This window comes from Juglans microcarpa x Juglans regia, chromosome 8S (assembly GCF_004785595.1).
Source record: "Juglans microcarpa x Juglans regia isolate MS1-56 chromosome 8S, Jm3101_v1.0, whole genome shotgun sequence".
NCBI lineage: Eukaryota > Viridiplantae > Streptophyta > Magnoliopsida > Fagales > Juglandaceae > Juglans > Juglans microcarpa x Juglans regia.
The window spans coordinates 12,051,209-12,070,090 of record NC_054609.1 but is presented as its reverse complement, the minus strand read 5'-3'; the positions used below and the strand labels follow the sequence as shown (position 1 = coordinate 12,070,090).

Sequence of the window (18,882 nt, the reverse complement as noted above, 5' to 3'; positions counted from 1 at the left end):
TTGAAACGATTCCTGCTTTCTGCACAAAGTGGAAGTTACAAGGGCATAATGAAAGAACTTGTAAAGCTGGTGGGGAGAAAGGCATACCGAAAAGGAGTGGAAAGAAATGGGTGGGTAAACCATCAGGGGAACAAGTGCCAGAACAGGTTCCATGGCATGAAGTGCCCGTGGACGGTGTTATTGTTGAAGACACTAATTTGCAGGAGAGTGTTAGGACTGACGGGGATCAGACAGTTTTGGTGGATGATGCAGTAGTTCTTATTGAGGAGGTGGTAGAAGAGGAAGTGTTTCCGAACCAAGTCCCTCAAGAGACACTGCTTGTGACGAATGAGGCATCTGCCCAGTCTACGGCCGTGGCTGCCGTGCAAATGGGTCCGTCGGGTTAGCCTGCATTAGTGGCTAATGCAATAACACCTATTAAGGAAGTGGAAGAAGGGGAAGTGTTACTGAACAATGACCTTCCAGCGCCACTGATTGTGGACAATGAGGCTGCCATTCGCCAGACACAGGCATTTGATATGAATGAGGATGCAAGAGAGATAGTTTAGGTAGAGGTACTCGTTCCCCAGGTGAATGTTGAATTTGATCCAGAACCACCCCTGATGGACATTAAGGATATCCAACGTGGGGCACAAGAGGAAGAGCAACTTCGGGTAATCTCACACTCTGATTCGGAGAATATAGAGCATGATGCTCATAGTCAAGTCATAAAGGAAGTTATTTCAGACCCTGAAGAATCAACCCAGACTGTTGATGGCATGATGAGAAATAAGGTGAGGTCTTCTAATAGGGCTAGAAGCAAGCCCACACGTTTTAATTTTGATGCATAGAATTATTTACTGGAATGTACGAGGCCTTGGGTCCTCTAGGAAAAGACTGTTGAAAATGGTGAGAGCTAATAAACCTTGTATCTTTGCTGTTGTTGAGCCTTTTGTTGATGGCCAACATCTTAGTCGTTTGCAGAGTGATGTCTCTTTTGAAGGCAGTGTTTCGAATCAAGAGATAAGGGGAAAACTTTGGGTGCTATGGTCTAAAACAGTGAAAACTTCCGTGTTGAGTTCTTCTTCTCAAAGCATTACTATGGAAATAGAGTTGAATGGTAAATGTTTGTGGATTTCGTTTGTTTACGCAAAATGTAACTATGGGGTGCGTCGACAGTTATGGCATGATTTATGCAGGTTACAATCTTTGAATGTTCCTTGGATGGTTATTGGCGATTTTAATATAATTAGATTGGATGACGAACGGATTGGGGGGCGTCCTCGTCCTCGTATTGCCATGGAGGAATTTAATTCTTTCATTGATATGGCGGGTTTATCTGAATTGGGTTTCCAAGGGAATAATATGACTTGGTGTAATGGTCATGAAGGGCAGGATCGGAGTTGGGCAAGATTTGATCGAGCTTTGGTTAATTCAACTCATGTATTGGAGTTCCCATCTGCGAGAGGTATCTATTTGCCAAAACTGTCTCCTGACCATGCTCTTTTACAAGTTGATTTAAGTCTAGAAGACAGGAGATACGGTCATGTTCCTTTTAAGTTCCAGCAAATGTGGACAACACAAAACTTCTCCAAATCTTGTCACTAATGTATGGAAGGAGGAGCAAGGTGGTGGTGGGATGGTTTGCTTGGCGAGAAAATTGAAAAAATTGAAAGGGGCTCTCCGTGGCTGGAACCGAAATGTGTTCGGTTGGACTGGGTTGCACATTCAACAATTGGAGGAAAGGGTGCATGCATTGGAGGAACAATTGCAGATGGGTGTTTCTAAGGATGCAAAGTTAGACCTCTTAACTACCAAAGTTGAACTGGATACGTGGAATAGTAGAGAAGAAATCCGTCTAGCTCAACAAGCAAAGCAAGAATGGCTTAAATCGAGAGAAGCAAGCTCGAAATTCTTTAAGGCCATGGCTTCAAAAAATCATAGAGTGGTGGGGCAGATGAAAATAAGTGAGAATGAATGGCTGAAAACTCTAGAGGAGGTTCATTCAGGTGCTGTTACTTATTTTCAGAATTTCTTGGCCCCTAATCATTGTTCGCCTTTACTAGATCTAACTTCTCTTATTGATCAAGTCATTCATGTGGATGACAATGTGGCTCTTCTAGAACTTCCTTCAATCCAACAGGTAAAACAAGCTTTGTTTTCAATTCCTACGGATAGTAGTCCGGGCCCTAATGGGTTCGGGTCGGGTTTTTATAAAGCCTGTTGGGATATGGTTGGTACGGATGTGGTGGATGGTGTTCATGATTTTTTTAAAGGGGGTAAAATTCCGAGGGAATTCACAGCCTCTTTCCTGGTTTTGATACCCAAGGATGATAATCCGAAGAACTTTGACAATTCCGCCCTATTAGTCTGTGCTCTGTATTCTATAAGATATGCACCAAAATTCTTGTGAGCCGGCTTTCTTCTTTGCTTCCCCGATTAATCTCCAAGGAATAGGGGGCCTTTATTCCTGGGAGAAGCATTTTTGAGAATATGAGCTTGACACAGGAGATGATTTAGAACATTAACAAACCAGCTCGTGGAGGTAATGTGGTTTTGAAGATAGATATGGCTAAGGCCTATGATAGCTTTAATTGGGATTTCCTTCTTCATTCTTTGGCTAGTTTTGGGTTCTCTGAGGGCGTTTGTAATTTGGTGCGCCAATGTATCTCTTCCCTTTGGTTCTCAGTCGTCATGAACAGTATTCCTAAAGGTTTCTTTCAATGAGGGAGAGGACTGCGACAAGGAGATCCTTTGTCGCCATATCTTTTTATTTTAGGGGAAGAAATCCTCTCCAGATTATTGAAAAAAAATTTCCAGGATAGGAAGATCATTCCTTTTCAGCATCCTAGAGGGGCACCAATAATATCTCACCTGCTATATGCAGATGATATTGTGATTTTTGCTGGTGGCGATAAAGTCGATTCGGGCTATTTCTGAGGTTCTTGTAGTCTATGAAAGCTGGTCTGGTCAGCGAGTCAACAAAGAGAAGTCCTCAATTATTTTCTCGAGTCTTATTCCTTGTTCCAGGCGTAGAAACATATTGCGTATTTCTGGCTTCTCTGAAGGGTCTCTTCCTTTTAAATATTTGGGGGTTCCTATTGTGTACGAGTGACTTAAAGCAGTTCATTTTGATGGGTTGCTTGGCAAGATTAGGGATAAAATTGGGGGATGGCAATCTCGGCTTTTGTCTAGCGGCGCTCATCTTTTGCTTTTAAAGCATGTGCTTGGAAGTTTCCCCATTCATCTTCTCTCAATCTTGCAGGTTCCTAAATCTGTCCTCTCCTCTATTTCCAAAAGTTTTAGTAACTTCTTTTGGGGCTATAAGGATGGAAGGCCAAAGAAACATTGGAAATCATGGGAGTTGATGTGCAAACCAATAAAAGAGGGTGGTATAGGCATTCGGAATATAGATGAGGTACAAAAAGCCCTTCATATGAAATTTGCTTGGAGATTATTAACGAAAGAGTCTCTTTGGTCCAGATTTTTCAAGGCCAAATATGTAAAGCAGAATCACATATCTTCTGTTAACCCCAACAAAGGATCTAGATTTTGGAAGATGGTGATGAGGAATCTACCGGAGGTCATTGATCATTCCATATGGAAACCAAGGAGAGGGGATATCTCATTTTGGCTGGATAAATGGATTGGGGATGACCCTCTTGCGGCTTCATTTCCTATTACTTCACCAGACATAAAAGTGAAAGACTATTGCAGGACAAGTGGTTGGGATATGGACATGCTTATTCAGCTGGTGGGCTGTCAAAAGGCATAGGAAATTTCTTCTACCTTCCGTAGTCTGAGAGATGAGGCAGACCGACTAATATGGAGGGCGAAGGACGACGGTAATTTCTCTACTAAGAGTGCTTGGGAGGTTACTCGGGTTAAAGCTCCAAAGACCAGATGGGCTAATTGGATATGGCGTCCGTGTCTCCCAAAAAATATGGCTACTACTATGTGGAAAAGTAGTAATAATGCTCTTAATTGTGGATGACAAAATTCAGAGTGTGGGCATTCCCATTGCTTCCAAATGTAACTGTTGTTCACAAGGGGAATATGAGGATATGAACCATGTTTTGGTAAGGGGTGAAGTGGCGAAGGCTATTTGGAAGAGATGTGTCGTGCAAGTGGGCTTACTTCGACACCAACATAGTACATGGATGGAAACTATATCTGCTTGGTTTACCAAAGGCTCCATGTCATCTATCAGGGGTCAACTTATGGGTTTTATCCCCTCTATTGTAACTTGGAGGCTTTGGATCTGCCGTTGTCGCGCTCGTATGGAAGGAAAGGGGGAGTCGATGGAGGATATTTGGAGGAGCATCAAATTTTGGCTAGCTAAACTAAGTGGAAAATTAAAGGTATCAAAGCCTTTATCTCGATGTGATGAAACTTTGTTGGCAGATTTAAATATTCCTTACAGGTGGAAGAGGAGCAGACCATTTCAAGTAGTGTGTTGGAACTGCCCAAGGGGAAGTTGGGTAAAGCTAAATATTGATGGGAGTAGTCGAGAGACCTTGAGGAAAGCTGGTGCTGGTGGTATTATACGTGATTCATTAGGAAATCTGGTACTAGCTTTTTCCATCCCTCTTGATTTTGGCACTAGCAACTATGCTGAATTCATGTCCCTGTTGCATGGAGTTAGACACTTGAGCAGATTGGGCTTCAGAAATGTGGAAGTAGAGATGGATTCTATGGTTGTTGTAAACTGGATCTTAGCTTCTAATTGCCCCATTTGGTATCTTGAAGATTATTGGATTGAGCTCAGGGACTTACTTAGGAACATAAATTTCACCATTCGACATGTTTATAGGCAAGGAAATAGCCCTACAGATTTCTTGGCAAAGATGGCGTCTGAGGATCGTGCTGCTATTTGGGAGTCTTTGAATATGGTCCCCTCTTTACTAAGGGGTCTGATTAGAACTGATAAACTAGGCCTTCCATATATAAGATTTGATTAAAGGGGTGCTGCTATTAGGCTTGTTAGAAGTTTGTTTTATTATTTTGGTTTTTTGGTTTGGGTTAGTTTATAAAGCTCTATCTTGTAAACCATCGAAGTGTTTTGTTGCTGTCACGGTTTTCCTCCACTATAAGTGAGGTCTTATAAATAAACTTTGGACGGAGCCACTACGGCTACCGGCTCTTTATAAATAAAAAAATAAAAAAAAAAGAAGTAAAAGGAGTATTTCAAAAAGAAAAAAAAAAATCAATCTCCCTCATTAAGAGAGGAAGTTCGTAATTAGGCTACTAGAGTGAGTAATATTAGAATAATTACATATTGTACTCATTTTTTGTTGCTAAATTTGCAATCTAAATTTTGATTGCATTAGATGTCTTTTCTTCTACTTTGTTGTATCTCTGGTACAGTGCACCGAAAAAAGACAAAGACTATAAGATTGCTCTTGCCCAGTTCATCTTACGGAAGGAGACAACCGTCTCCATCCGTATATCCATTTGTCCTCATGGAGGAGCACAATCATCCACCTTCAATCAAAATGCATCACAAGCAACTAGATTGGTAAATTGAGGGGTCTGCCAATCTAAATTTACTAAGAACGTCCAAGAGCCATCTAGCCTCAATGAGCATGCTTCACAACCACTTGGACATGCACATAGAGAGGCTAGATGAGTTACATTTGCTGAGAGCAAGACAAGGACATCAACCTTCATTAAGCTTGTGACATGGCTATCTGAACGTGTGTACATGGAAGGTTCTACCCTTCATTTATGTAAAGAAAGGGGTATGATCATCCTCTTCTACAGAAAGTGTGACAGAGACATTAACCTTCGTTATGCATACAACATAGCCATATGAACCTGAACATGAAGGAGTCCAGTCATCCTTTTCTGCACAAAGTGAGATAAGTCTAGACTAAGGATGTGGCTTGCACTTCAACCATAGAGAGTATCATGTCACTACCATTGGTATGTTGATTTAAATATGACAATCGTATTATGAATCTGGTGTATACAAAGCACTAACAATGAGAAATGATATTTGTAGTTGTAGAGTGCACAAGCGCAGCTCAATCTTTTTGAAAAAGCGAGTAGATACAGAACCCACATAAAAAATAACTAGTTTTTTAATAGTGGAGCCCACTCTTTTTCAAAAGAATTGCGCAGCTCTTGCGCACTCCACAACTGTATCTAGCATTACTCACTAATAATATCCCATGCTAATTTTATGCAAATAGTCTTGGCGCCAAAAGGCAATAGGTATTATGCGAGTTTAATGATATATTTGAACTAGTGAATGATGGATTGAATAAGATTGATCTTAGTTATCTCTTTTTTTATATAAGTAATATCATTAAGTATAATACCTACTGCCTTATGGTACCATGACTTCATGAAAATTTTGATCTTAATTATCTCTATGGGCTATGATGTGAAAACTTAAAAGTTGAGAAGATTTGCTAGACTACTGATGAGGGATCGCCAATATGCGTCAATAAATATCAAAGATTGGAGGTGAGGTTGATGTCTAAACATTTCAAGGATATAATTATTCTTTCCATTGTTAATGCATTCAATTTACATAATATTCCTAGTTATTGTTTATATATTATTTGGGAAGTTTGTTTTATGCAGCTCTAACATTATTGAGATTTTGTAATGATTGTAATATTAGTTCAAGATTATTGAAGATAAGTTTGAGGGGTTCAAAAATTTTATGGGAGAAAATTGGAAAGATTATTGTCAGAGGGCATTATTGTAAAATTTTTAACTTGTGAGGTTATAATCATTAATTGTATGCTAGTATGAATATATATAGTGGAACATTAATGAATATAGTGTGAGATTTAGTCAATCAAACTGTTTTCCCTCTGGAGTGGGTTTTCTCCATGTTTCACAACATGGTACTAGAGCATGCTTGTGGTTGATTACAAATGTATTGATTCCATTTGCAAGTTTGATTTTGCCCGGCCTGTTGCATACATTGAAAACAAATCCAATCGCCAATTGGTGGTGGTTTTTTGACTGCTAGATAAGTTAAATTCAGTTGTCAATTGCTAGGGGCTGGTTGTGGTTGCCAGACGTTTTTGTGGTGCTTAATGGTGTGGTGGTGTTGGTGGGAGTGGACAGAATTAACTTCTCCTACAAACCACTCAGATTCACTTTGTTTTCTCTATTTTTCGGCATCATATTTGGTATTGGTTGCCGAATTTGAGCTCATCGTCGTCCTTTATGCCTCCTGGTAAGTTTCCCATCATCGTCGGCCACTGGAAAGGTCACTTGTTGCCAGCAAAGCCGAAGCTGAGGGAATGTTTGGTTCAGGTGCTAAGCTATTTAATCTTGGAGCACAGATGCACTTAACTTGGAGTAAGTGTTTGCCCCTATTTGGAATAACATCTATTTGGTAACGAGAATAAGGTAATCCATAGCCCACTTATTCTTTTTTAAGATAAACTAATATGGGTTTAAGGACAGTTTCAAGTAGGCCGGTTCGGACCCGATACATGCCGATTCAGGCTCAATAAAGCCTCGTTTCATCCAATACATACCAATTCAGAGCCAATATTTGCTGTTATTCAACTAGTACAAGCCAAAATCCATTTTTTTAGATTGGGTTCTTCAATTTTTTTTTATTCCCTATTTCACATCTTGTATAGGTTTTTTGGTTTCGGGTTGGATTGTGTGGTATTTTTCAGCCTCTATGTCTACTAAATTTGAACCATTATCTCTTACATCAAGCTTTGATGTGCCTATGACTTCGGCAAATGTGAATGGAAAGACCTACTTTGGTCAAAATCTGTTGAAGTGTTTTTTTAAGGGAAACGATCTTCGTAGTTACTTGATTGACTCAAAACCCAACTCAACTAGTTCTATATTTGCTCAATGGGAACAACAAGATGCTCAGATATTGTCTTTGATGTTGTCTAGCATTGAGCCTAATATTTTTTCTAGTTTGATGTATCTTGACATTGCTCGAGAAGTGGGGGGACATCTCAAGCAAATGTATTCAGGTGTTAGGAACGTGACCCACATCTATGAGTTGTGTAAGTAGTTTTTGGGGTTGAACAAGGTACTTTGGGTCTTGAAGAGTATTATTCTCATCTGATGAGTATATGTGAAAATTTTAATTGTATCAACCTATTACTTTTGATGTTATACATTTGCAAGAAAAACGTGAAAGATTTCAATGTTGTTCATCTCCTTGTTGGCTTGAAGCTAGAATGTCAGTCTATTCGTTCTCAAATTTTAATTAGTCTACAACTTCCCTCATTCCTTATGTGTTCTCTCGCCTTCAAAGTGCCACGTTGTCTGGACTTGGATTTCAATTATCTTCTGATTACAGTAAGAGATCTGCTTTAGCTGTCTCTTATGTTAGTCATAGTGTTGCTCTTGTCAGGCATCATAGTGGTAGAGGTGCACATGGGGGACGTGACACCAAGGGTGGTCTCACTTGAGGTCATGAATCTCGTAAGTGCACTAATTATGGTCGCAGTAATCACTCGGTAGACTATTGTTTAGATTTACATGATAGACCTTATGGGTCTGCTAATCAAGCCATTTGTCAAGATACTAGCCCTCCATCAGCTAGCTCCAACCCACCAACAAATTCAAATGTGGTTAGCATACCGAGGGATGAGTTTCTCAACTTTTTTCTCACACACAGACTCCTTCATCTTCCATAGCTACTCTTGCTCAATCAAGTACAACGTCTGCATGTTTTATCTCATCCACTCAAGATCCATGGATAATCGATTCAGGAGCTATGAACATATGATCGGTTTGTCTTATTCCTTATTTAATTTAGATATTATGAAATCTTTAAAGAGTGTTATTCTTGCTAATGATTCTTTTTCTAAGGTTACTGGCGTTGGATCCACTAAGCTCACTAACTCTATATCCTTGTCATCTATTCTATATGATGTTGGCTTTCCCTTTTGTTTGTTGTCCATTAGTAAGATAACTCAAAATCTCCAATGTTTAGTATTTTTTACCCATCTTTTTGTATTTTTCAAGATCTCAAGACGAGGAAGAAGATTGGTATGGGGCATAAAGTTGGTGGCCAGTATTATCTTGATTTCAAACATTCACCCACTCGAGCTCTCACATCCTCCTCATTATCCGCTTTTGAATGACATTGTCACATTGGTCATCCTTCCATTTTCAAATGTCTGATTAGGAATCTTGAAAATGTATCTTAGTTTCCTTGTGAAGTGTGTTAACTTAGCAAACATCATCATTTCTTTTGTACCTGAGTTGATAATCGAGTCTCGAGTCCTTTTAAATTGATTCACTATGATTTATAGAGACCAATTAATATTGAATCAAATAAATTTCAATATTTTGTTTTATTTGTGGATGATTATTCTCGTATGACATGGTTGTTTTTTATGAAAGCACAATATGAACTTTTTTCCATATTCCAAATCTTTTGGAAAAAAATTAAAACCAATTTGGACTAAAAATTCAACTTTTATGTTCTGATAATGCCAAAGAATATCAATCTAATTCATTTGCTATTTGCTTAAGAAATAATAGAATTTTTCATCAAACCTCTTGTTCTTATACCACCCAACAGAACTGGATGGTTGAACGCAAAAATCATCATTTACTAGATATAACACGTGCACTTTTACTTCACATGCATGTTCCTAAAAATTTTTGCAATGATGTCATCCTCACTGATTGTCATGTTATCAACCGCATGCCTTCATCACGTTATCAGCCGCATGCTTTAATGTCCCTATGATTTCGGAAAAATTGAATGGAAAGAACTATATGCTTTGGTCAAAATCTGTTGAAGTATTTTTGAAGGGCAAGAGTCTTCGTAGTCACTTGATTAACTCAAAGCCCGACTCAACTAGTTCTTTATTTGCTCAATGGGAACAAGAAGATGCTCAGATATTGTCCTTGATGTTGTCTAGCATTGAGCCTAATATTTATTCTAGTTTGATGCATCTTGACATTGCTCGAGAAGTGAGGGGACATCTCAAGCAAATGTATTCAAGTGTTGGGAACATGATTCCCATCTATGAGTTGTATAAGCAGTTTTTTGTGTTGGGAAAATGTACTTTGGGTATTGAACTGTATTATTCTTAGGTGATGAGTACATGTGAAGAGTTCAAAATGTATCAATCTATTACTTATGATGTTATACATGTGCAACAAAACGTGTAGACTTCAATGTTGTTCGTTCCTTGTTGGCTTGAAGCTAGAATGTGAGTCTATTCGTTTTCAAATCTTGGCTAGACTACAGCTTCCTTCATTCCTTATGTGTTCTCTCGGTTTCAATGTGTCACTTGTCTGGACCTGGATCTCAATTATCCTCTAATTAGAGTAGTGAGATATCCATTTTAGTTGCCTCTAATGTGAGTCATAATGTTGTTCTTGTTGGGTGTCATGATGCTAAAGGTGCCCGTGGGGGACGTGACACCATGGGTGGTCCCACTCGAGGTCATGAATCTCATAAGTGTATTCATTGTGGTCACAATAATCACTCGGTAGACTATTGTTGGGATTTACATGGTAGACCATATGGGTCTGCACATTAGGTCATTTGTCAAGATACTACCTCTCCATCAACTAGCTCCTCCCCCACCTCCAAATTCAAATGTGATTAGCATACTGAGGGATGAGTATGCTTAGCTTTTGTCTCACACACAAGCTCTTTCATCTTCCATAACTACTCTTGCTCGATTAGGTACAATGTCCCCATATTTTATCTCATCTACTCAAGATCCATGTATCATTGATTCAAGAGCTATGAACGTATGACCGGTTTGTCTTATTCCTTATTTAATTTATATACTATGAAATCTTCAAAGAATGCTTCTTGCTAATGGTTCTCTCGCTAAGGTTATAAGCATTAGATCCACTAAGCTAACTGACTCTATATCCTTGTCATCTATTTTATATGCTCATGGTTTTCCCTTTAGTTTGTTGTCCATTAGTAAGATAACTCAAAATCTCTAATGGTCAATGACTTTTTACCCATTTTTCTATATTTTTCAAGATCTCAAGACGGGGGAAGAAGATTGGTATGGTGCATGAAGCTACTTGCCAGTATTATCTTGATTTCAAACATGGAAAATGATAGTATGCCCATGGGTTTTCCCCCTCATTTTGACTGCTCATGTATTTAACTTATTTTTTATTTTATTTTTTTACTTAATAATTAAGGAAGTGACTATTAGTGTATTGGAGTATTTTTTTTTTTTTAATATTTAAAGATGTTTAAAAAATGTGGTTAGAAAAAGGAAAAAATATAAAAGTGCAATTTATATTAGGGGGCACGCCCAACAATGAAAGCTAGGTAGCATTGTAGCAGCGTTCTTCAAACATTCACCTACTTGAGCTCTCACATCCTCATCATCATCCGCTTTTGAATGGCATTATCGCATTGGTCATCCATCCATTTCCCATTTGAAACGTCAGATTAGGAATCTTGAAAATGTATCTTAGTTTCCTTGTGATGTGCGTTAACTTAGTAAACATCATCGTGTGTCATTTGTACCTTGACTTGATAATCGAGTCTCAAGTCCTTTTAAATTGATTCACTTTGATGTATAGGGACCAATCAATATTGAATCAAACAAATTTCAATATTTGTTACATTTGTGAATGATTATTCTCGTATGATAGGTTTTTTTATGAAGGTACGATCTAAACTTATTTCCATATTCCAAATCTTTTGGAAAGAAATTAAACCCATGGACTTGGGGTGAAAAACAATCGGTGAGCCAGTAAACCGGACTAGATCGGACTCATCGGTTTGGTCTGGATACCAAGTTCAATCTAATCCGATATCGGTTATATTTTTCTCCAAACCGGTCGAAATCGATCTAGTTCCGATTTTCCTTTCTCTAACACCAAACTGGACTAGTTCATATATATTTTTTTTATTTTTTATATTGTATAAAATATTTTTATATATAAAATAATTTTGTATTATATGATAAATTAACTAATTAATATAATATTAAATTTTAAAATCCTATATAAATAACTATATATAATCACTATAGTCTATAATACAATTATAATATATATTATAATATAGTACAATATATTATCACTATATTATTATATACTATAATATATATATATACTATCTTATATATACTCTATAACATACCGGAAAAATCGAACCGAACCGGACTCAAACCAGTAAAATCGGAAGTACCAATTTAGGGGTATAACCGGTGCAGTATCGGTTATTCAAATCTCAAAATCGGTATATACCGGTTCGGTTATAAAATATGTCCAAACATAACTGAACCGGACCAATTACACCCCTAATTTGGACTGAAAATTCAAGTTTTACTTTTTGACAATGCCAAAGAATATCAATCTAATTCTTTTTCTATTTACTTAAGAAATAAAAGAATTGTTCATCAAACCTCATGTTCTTATACCACCCAACAGAACTGGGTGGCTAAATGCAAAGATCGTTATTTGTTAGATGTAACCCGTGCACTTTTACTTCACATACATGCTCCTAAAAGTTTTTGAAGTGATGGTGTCATCACTACTTGTCACCTTATCAATTGCATGTCTTCATCAATCCTTAATGGTGCCTCTCCTTTCTCCATCTTGTTTCCTACATCTCCTTCATTTTCTCTTCCACCAAAAATGTTTAGGTGTGTTCGTTAGGTTCATAACCTTGGCCAATGCTTTGGTAAGCTTGATCCACCTGCTACCAAATGTATTTTTGTTGGTTATTTTCGGACTCAAAAAGGATATCGTTGCTACAATCTCGTTCTTAGACGTTACTTCACTAGTGCTGATGTCACGTTCTTTGAGTCCATACCCTATTTCTCGAACACATATTCGAATGGTAAGTGTGATCTTCTACCATTACCTACTCTTATTGTTCCGTCCTCGCCCTCACCCGCTCTTACCCACTCTTCCTTAGCACCTTCCACCGTTCCTCTACATGTTTATTCACATTGCTCGTGGCCACCTGCTCATATGCCTCTACCAACCTCATCTTCGTCTTTAGATCCTGAGTTACCTAGTACTTCAGATTCTTTGCCTATTGCTCTCAGAAAAGGTACTCGTTCTTGCGTTACTCAACACCCAATTAACCAATTTGTCTCTTGTTAAGCTTTATCTACTTCATTCTCATGTTTTCCTTCTCAACTTTCAAAACTTTTTGATCCTAAGACAATCCAGGATGTTTTATCTGATCTGGGTGGAGGATGGCTATTTAGAATGAAATTGATGCTCTTCCCCACAATGAGACACGAGATCTTGTTCCATTACAACCTAGTAAACAACTTGTTGGCTATAAATGGGTGTATACAGTCAAATTCCATCATGATGGTTCTATGAATCATCTGACAACCCGCTTGGTTGCTAAGGGTTACACTCAAACTTATGACATTGATTACAAGGAGACCTTCTCCCCAATTGCCAAAATCTCTTCTATTCGAATGTTGATCTCCCTTGTTGCTAATTTAGACTGACTCTTATTTCAACTGAATGTTTAAAATGCATTTTTACTTGGTGACTTGCATGAGGAAGTTTATATAGAACAACCACCTGGTTTTTTGGCTTAGGGAGAGTATTGAGGTGTTGTATGCAAGTTAAAAAAAAAGCACTATATGGTTTGAAGCAATCCCCTTGAGCATGGTTTGGAAGGTTATCTAATGCTTTATTGGCATTTGATCTTCATAGATGTGAAATAGACCATTCGATATTTCACATATACTATGATGTAGGTTATATTTTGTTGGTTGTATATCTGGATGACATTGTAATTACTGGAAGTGATTCAGCTGGGATTTGCAAGCTAAAATAATTTTTGCATCATCGGTTTCAAACAATGGATTTGGGCAAGTTTAGATATTTCCTTGGGATTGAAGTTGGTAGATCTCAAAAGGGTATTTGTCTATCTCAAAGAAAATATGTACTCGGCCTTTTGGAAAAAACTGGCTTGTTGGGTGCACGACCTATTGACACTGTATAGATCTGAATTGTAAACTCTTGAGAGAAGAGAAGTTGTTTGAAGATCCAGGTAGATATCGGTGACTTGTTGGGAAATTCTATACACAGAGGGTAGATGGCTCTTGCACACACTAGTAAATTTAGATAGTTAGGCCCCTCCATGTGCAAGGTAGTTGTGATGCAGTTTGATTTGAGGTGGATGGTTGCACTCTTCCATTAGGATAGAAAGATAGATATACAGATGGTGATGGTTTTGTCTCCTTCCGTGGTGATGGTGACTCGTTGAATGTAGTCAAGAGTGCTTTAATAGTTTGGTGCCATTGTAACTACGCAAAGCAATAATGTGCCAAGATCGAACGAAAATAGAAGATAAGAAGGACGATTAATCCAATTAAAAAACTAAATTGCAAACCTAGTAACTAAGGGAAATACAATAGGTAAATACTAGACTTAGGCCCCGTTTTGTTTCACGGATGGTCTCAACCTGTCTCATCTCAGCATCTAAACATCATTCAAATATAAACATTTTTCAGTTTCAAATTTTCAAATTCTTTTATTTAATCATTACCTTTACAACTTTCATAAACTTCCAAATAAAAAATAAAAAATAATTCAATTTTTCAAATCTTAAAATAAAAATTATATTCTAACAATATTTTAACTTTATAATATTTTTATTTAACTTTTTCTCTCTCATTTTTCAAAACCTCATAAAACATATTAACTCAAGTTATATTATTCATAAATTTCTCATCTTATCTCATCTCATATGTATAAGTAAACGATACCCCTGATTGTTTGGAAGATAGGATGTTTTTATCTCATCTCATCTTATCTCATCTCATTTATTTTTTAAACATTATTTAAATATAAACACTTTTCAATTTTTAATTTTTAATTTTTTTCATCTAATTTAATCATTACAACTTTTCCAAATTTCGAAATAAAACACAAAAAATAATTCTAACTTTTTTAAATCACAAAACAAAAATAATATTAAAAAATTATTTTATAATAATATTTTAACTGTATAATATTTTTATTCAATTTTTCTCTCATTTTTCAAAACTCTATAACACATCATAACTCAAACATTTTAACTATTATTCACAATTCATTTCATTACTATTTATAAATTTTTCATCTCATCTCATCTTTGAAAACGAGTGAGAGCGCCACGACACATAAATTGAGTTTCATATAAGGATCTTGGTCCTCAAGTTTCATACTAAAATTCTGGCAAAAATTCTAAAAGATCTTGGTCTCATTTTTTGGAGCTAAGTTCTTTTGTGCAAACTTTCATTTACTAACACAACAAAGTGTCATGTTGCACGTACGAGATTCAAACTGATAAAATTAGACATACATGTAACTTCAAGACCTTTTTCAATCCACCAACTTCATACACAGTATTCTAGTGTCTGATGGAAATTTTCTGCCCTGAAAGGATCAGCCAAACGCTTCCCTAGAACCGGCTGGCCATAGAAATGGCCTTTTGAAGATTATGAAAAGCTTTCTCGTAGCGTAAGAATCCCATAAACCAAAATTCGAAATTATCTTCAGTAACTATTTCTATGTACTTCTGGGTTGTGTTCTCCTCATTCTCACTTTGGCTGGCCCTTTGAATCTTGCTTACGGGTATCACAACCTGCCATGTAATTAGATACAAGTACTTCTTTGCATCAATGCGTATGCATGCATGCATAAACTTCAGAATTTTAATGTAGGATATAAGTATTTTAATTTAAATACATAGAGTGCATATTCTAACTTAGGTCCCGGATACAGAAACACTCTCAATTCATCTCATCTCATCATTACAACTTTTTCAAATTCTCATATAAAATATAATAAACAATTCAACTTTTTCAAATCTCAAAACAATAATAATATTAAAAGTTAAGATTCTAACAATATTTTATTCAACTCATCTAAAATCAACTCTTCTTATCTCATCTCACTATCCAAACGAATCCTAAATTCCAAACTGGCAGACTGGTTGAACCGATTTGATGCATTTTGATGTCCATATATATCTTTCGAGGAGAATGATGAGCAAGCAGTTCTTATTGAATTGCTTGTTCAATTAATGTTCTCAATCTTATGCTTTGAAGAGGACTTAAAATCTCATGTTTTTAGCATGAAATCATTTTGAGTCCCATGTTTTTAGATGTCACGTGTCGAAATAGATACTTTTGTTGTAAAAGAAAGGATAGTCTGGTGGAGTTAAGTTTAGTTATTTCTAAAACTAAGTTTTAAAAGAAAAGGCTAATTATTTCATAATCTAGCACAATGAAAAATATTTCAACTTTTGATGTTGGAAAGAGAGACGACGAGGGCAAAATTAATTCAGAAAAAGACTGTGAATGCCTAGACATATGATCTCGTATGATGGGAATCCGAATTGATATAGAATAACTGAAGAATTATACCTAAGGAATTGTTTGGATTCAAAAAACCATATCAATTTATCTCATCTAATCATTACAATTTTTTTAAACGTTTAAATAAAATATAATAAATAAATTAAATTAAATTTTTTAAATCTCAAAACAAAAATAATATTTTATTTAACTTTCATCTCATTTCAACTCAACTAACTATCCAAACCAGCTCGATTTCACTTTAACTTTTTCTTTTGTCTTTGCCCCGTCATCCCAACTTGCAACTATGTTTTTTTATTATTATTTTAGATTACATCATTTTTTACAGATTTCATATATTTATTTTTAAATAAACGGTCAATTAAAGTGCATCAAATGGCATGACTGAGAATAACAGAACATAAGACCAAGAAAATCTTCTCTCCCTTGCCAAATCTCACACAGTTGATTTTTAGTACATGCATGGGGGCAAAAGTCTGCATTGGTTTACATCTACCCTTGCTTTTCTATATGAGTTCAACTTACCAACTCAGTAGGTATGCCATATGCTTTGACAAATACCAAAAAGAAAAGAGACTATTGTAGATGGATTTCGATTCTTAGAGTTATTGACTAAACTCTAGCGCTTAAATTAAGCGAAATATATACATATGAAGTGAACTCTATATTATTTGAACAATTATTCTATTACTACCGTTCGAGAAATTCACTCAAGCAACTATAGATTCTATGAGTCCATTAATATCTCCCTTTCTCTCCCACTTTAAACTCTATAACTGGATCAAGAATTCTAGGCATCCAAACCATTGTGGGATCTACGCCAAGGCTAACCTAAAACCACCCAAGTCTCTTTAATTAGTTAGGTCTGATTTGTACAGTGAATTGATATGAGATTAGTCATAAATAATTTGAGTTAAAATATTGTATGAAGTTTTGAAAAATGAGAAAAAATAAATAAATAAAAATATTATAAAGTTATAATATAATTTTTTATTTAGAATTTAAAAAAGTAGAATTATTTTTTGTATTTTGTTTAGAAATTTTGAAAAGTTATAATAATTATGAAATGATTATATAAAAAATTTGAAAACTAAAAATTAAAAAATATTTATATTTATAATATTTGGATATCGAGATGAAATAGAATATCTCTCTATCAAAGGAGGCCTTAGTATTTTGAGCTATAGATGGAGAATCGGCATCCGAAATTAAGAAATTTGGTACCTTGTATGGTGTTCTTATGAACTGGCCTGTTGGGGAAGGAACAGTAATGGATCTTTCACTACAGAAGGCAACCTTCTCAGTAGATATAAAGAGTAATCCTGCAATAGGACCAGCTGTTGTGAATAAGTAGCACTGCGAAGCTTTCAACATCTGCTCTCCTTCTCTAATTCCGAAAATCTGTCTGAATATATTCTCCCTCCCTCCTCCTTGAATTATCTTTGCCCCCAACTGTAGCTTTCCCTTCACAGTTTCTGACAACTTGGGCCCCAATTTCACTGCGATTTCAAATAACACCAGACACCATCCATTATCATCGCATGATCTCAGTTTCCCATATGAAATTTGGGTAGAAATTAAAGAGCTTTCTTTCTTACCATGCTCACGAATCCTGCATGCAAAGCTGTTATTTTTCTTCCCATGTTTTTTCTTCTGCCCCTTTTCTGAATCCTCTTTATCTGCACTTTCCAGGAAAATTCAATCACTTTTTTGTATTTGGTTGGAGAGAGAGAGAGAGAGAGAGTTGCTTACAGGGTTTGAAAGAGGAAGACCCATCTGAGGAAGATGGACTATGAAACAAGCTGCTGGGTTCAGATAAATTAGCATAGTGCCTCCGCGGCTTTGTGTCATATGAATTCACCAACGGACTCTCAAGAAACTGATCTGCGTATGTATTCATTTTTCAGAAGATTCCACTCTCGATCTGAGTCGTTGCCTTTAGCCTTACGTCTTTCAAAAGAAACCTTTTCCAAGAGAATGAAGAAGAGATCAGCAGCTATTTAGAAGCTCATGTCTTTGAACTTCCATCTTTCTACATCAGTGTCACTGTATCATAATAAATTACAACCTGATCCATGGATTCGTAGAAAATAAGGAGACTGCAGACCAATGAATTTTCTGAGTTCCTTCTGTGTTCCGCGTTCAAAGTTCAAACCCAGGCCATTATTATTTTTTATTTTAGTAGTGCATAAAAAGGAGAATTTCTAGAACAAGTCACGTGTTGCAGTTGCTTGGTAATTTACAAACCTGGAAAGTAAGCTCACTTTCTCTAGTTTACAAGCCAAAATTTCAAAGTCAATAAATGTTGGCTAAACGGAACCCATAAATAGAGCACATATATTTTAAGGGTGGGGTTACTCTGCCGCCTCATTTTACAGCTGGCATACCGTTTAATCATTTTTTTTATTTTAATATTTTTAAAAAATTTAAAAGAAAAATCAAACAGTCACTTTGAGCGGTTAAAATAAGAGGTAAAGTAATATTTTCCATATTTTAAAGAGTAATTTTGATATAGTTTTGGATATGTAATCTTCGAGATTTTTATATGTGGATTTCAATTTTTTTTTTTTTTTAGAAACATGTGAGAAATGAGAATTCTATTCTCGATGAGTAGAGC

At 36.3% G+C, this 18,882-nt stretch overlaps 1 protein-coding gene across 1 annotated transcript; it reads right to left on the bottom strand.

The window, feature by feature from the left end:
- Window positions 1-15,036: 15,036 nt before the first annotated feature.
- On the bottom strand, window positions 15,037-18,492 carry LOC121244554 (putative GEM-like protein 8). The gene is made up of 4 exons (XM_041142678.1): window positions 18,018-18,492; window positions 17,864-17,944; window positions 17,490-17,764; window positions 15,037-15,529 (listed from the first exon to the last, which is right to left on the bottom strand). The coding sequence occupies exons 1-4, from the start codon at window positions 18,163-18,165 to the stop codon at window positions 15,347-15,349; spliced, it is 687 nt and encodes a 228-aa protein (XP_040998612.1). The 5' UTR covers window positions 18,166-18,492; the 3' UTR covers window positions 15,037-15,346.
- Window positions 18,493-18,882: the final 390 nt, after the last annotated feature.

Coding starts and splice junctions, on each gene's coding strand:
- LOC121244554 (XM_041142678.1), bottom strand. CDS start 18,165: ATGAATACATACGCAGATCAGTTTCTTGAGAGTCCGTTGGTGAATTCA. Junction 17,765..17,863: donor ATGCAGGATTCGTGAGCATG/GTAAGAAAGAAA, acceptor TTGAAATCGCAG/TGAAATTGGGGCCCAAGTTG. Junction 15,530..17,489: donor TCATAAGAACACCATACAAG/GTACCAAATTTC, acceptor ATTACATGGCAG/GTTGTGATACCCGTAAGCAA.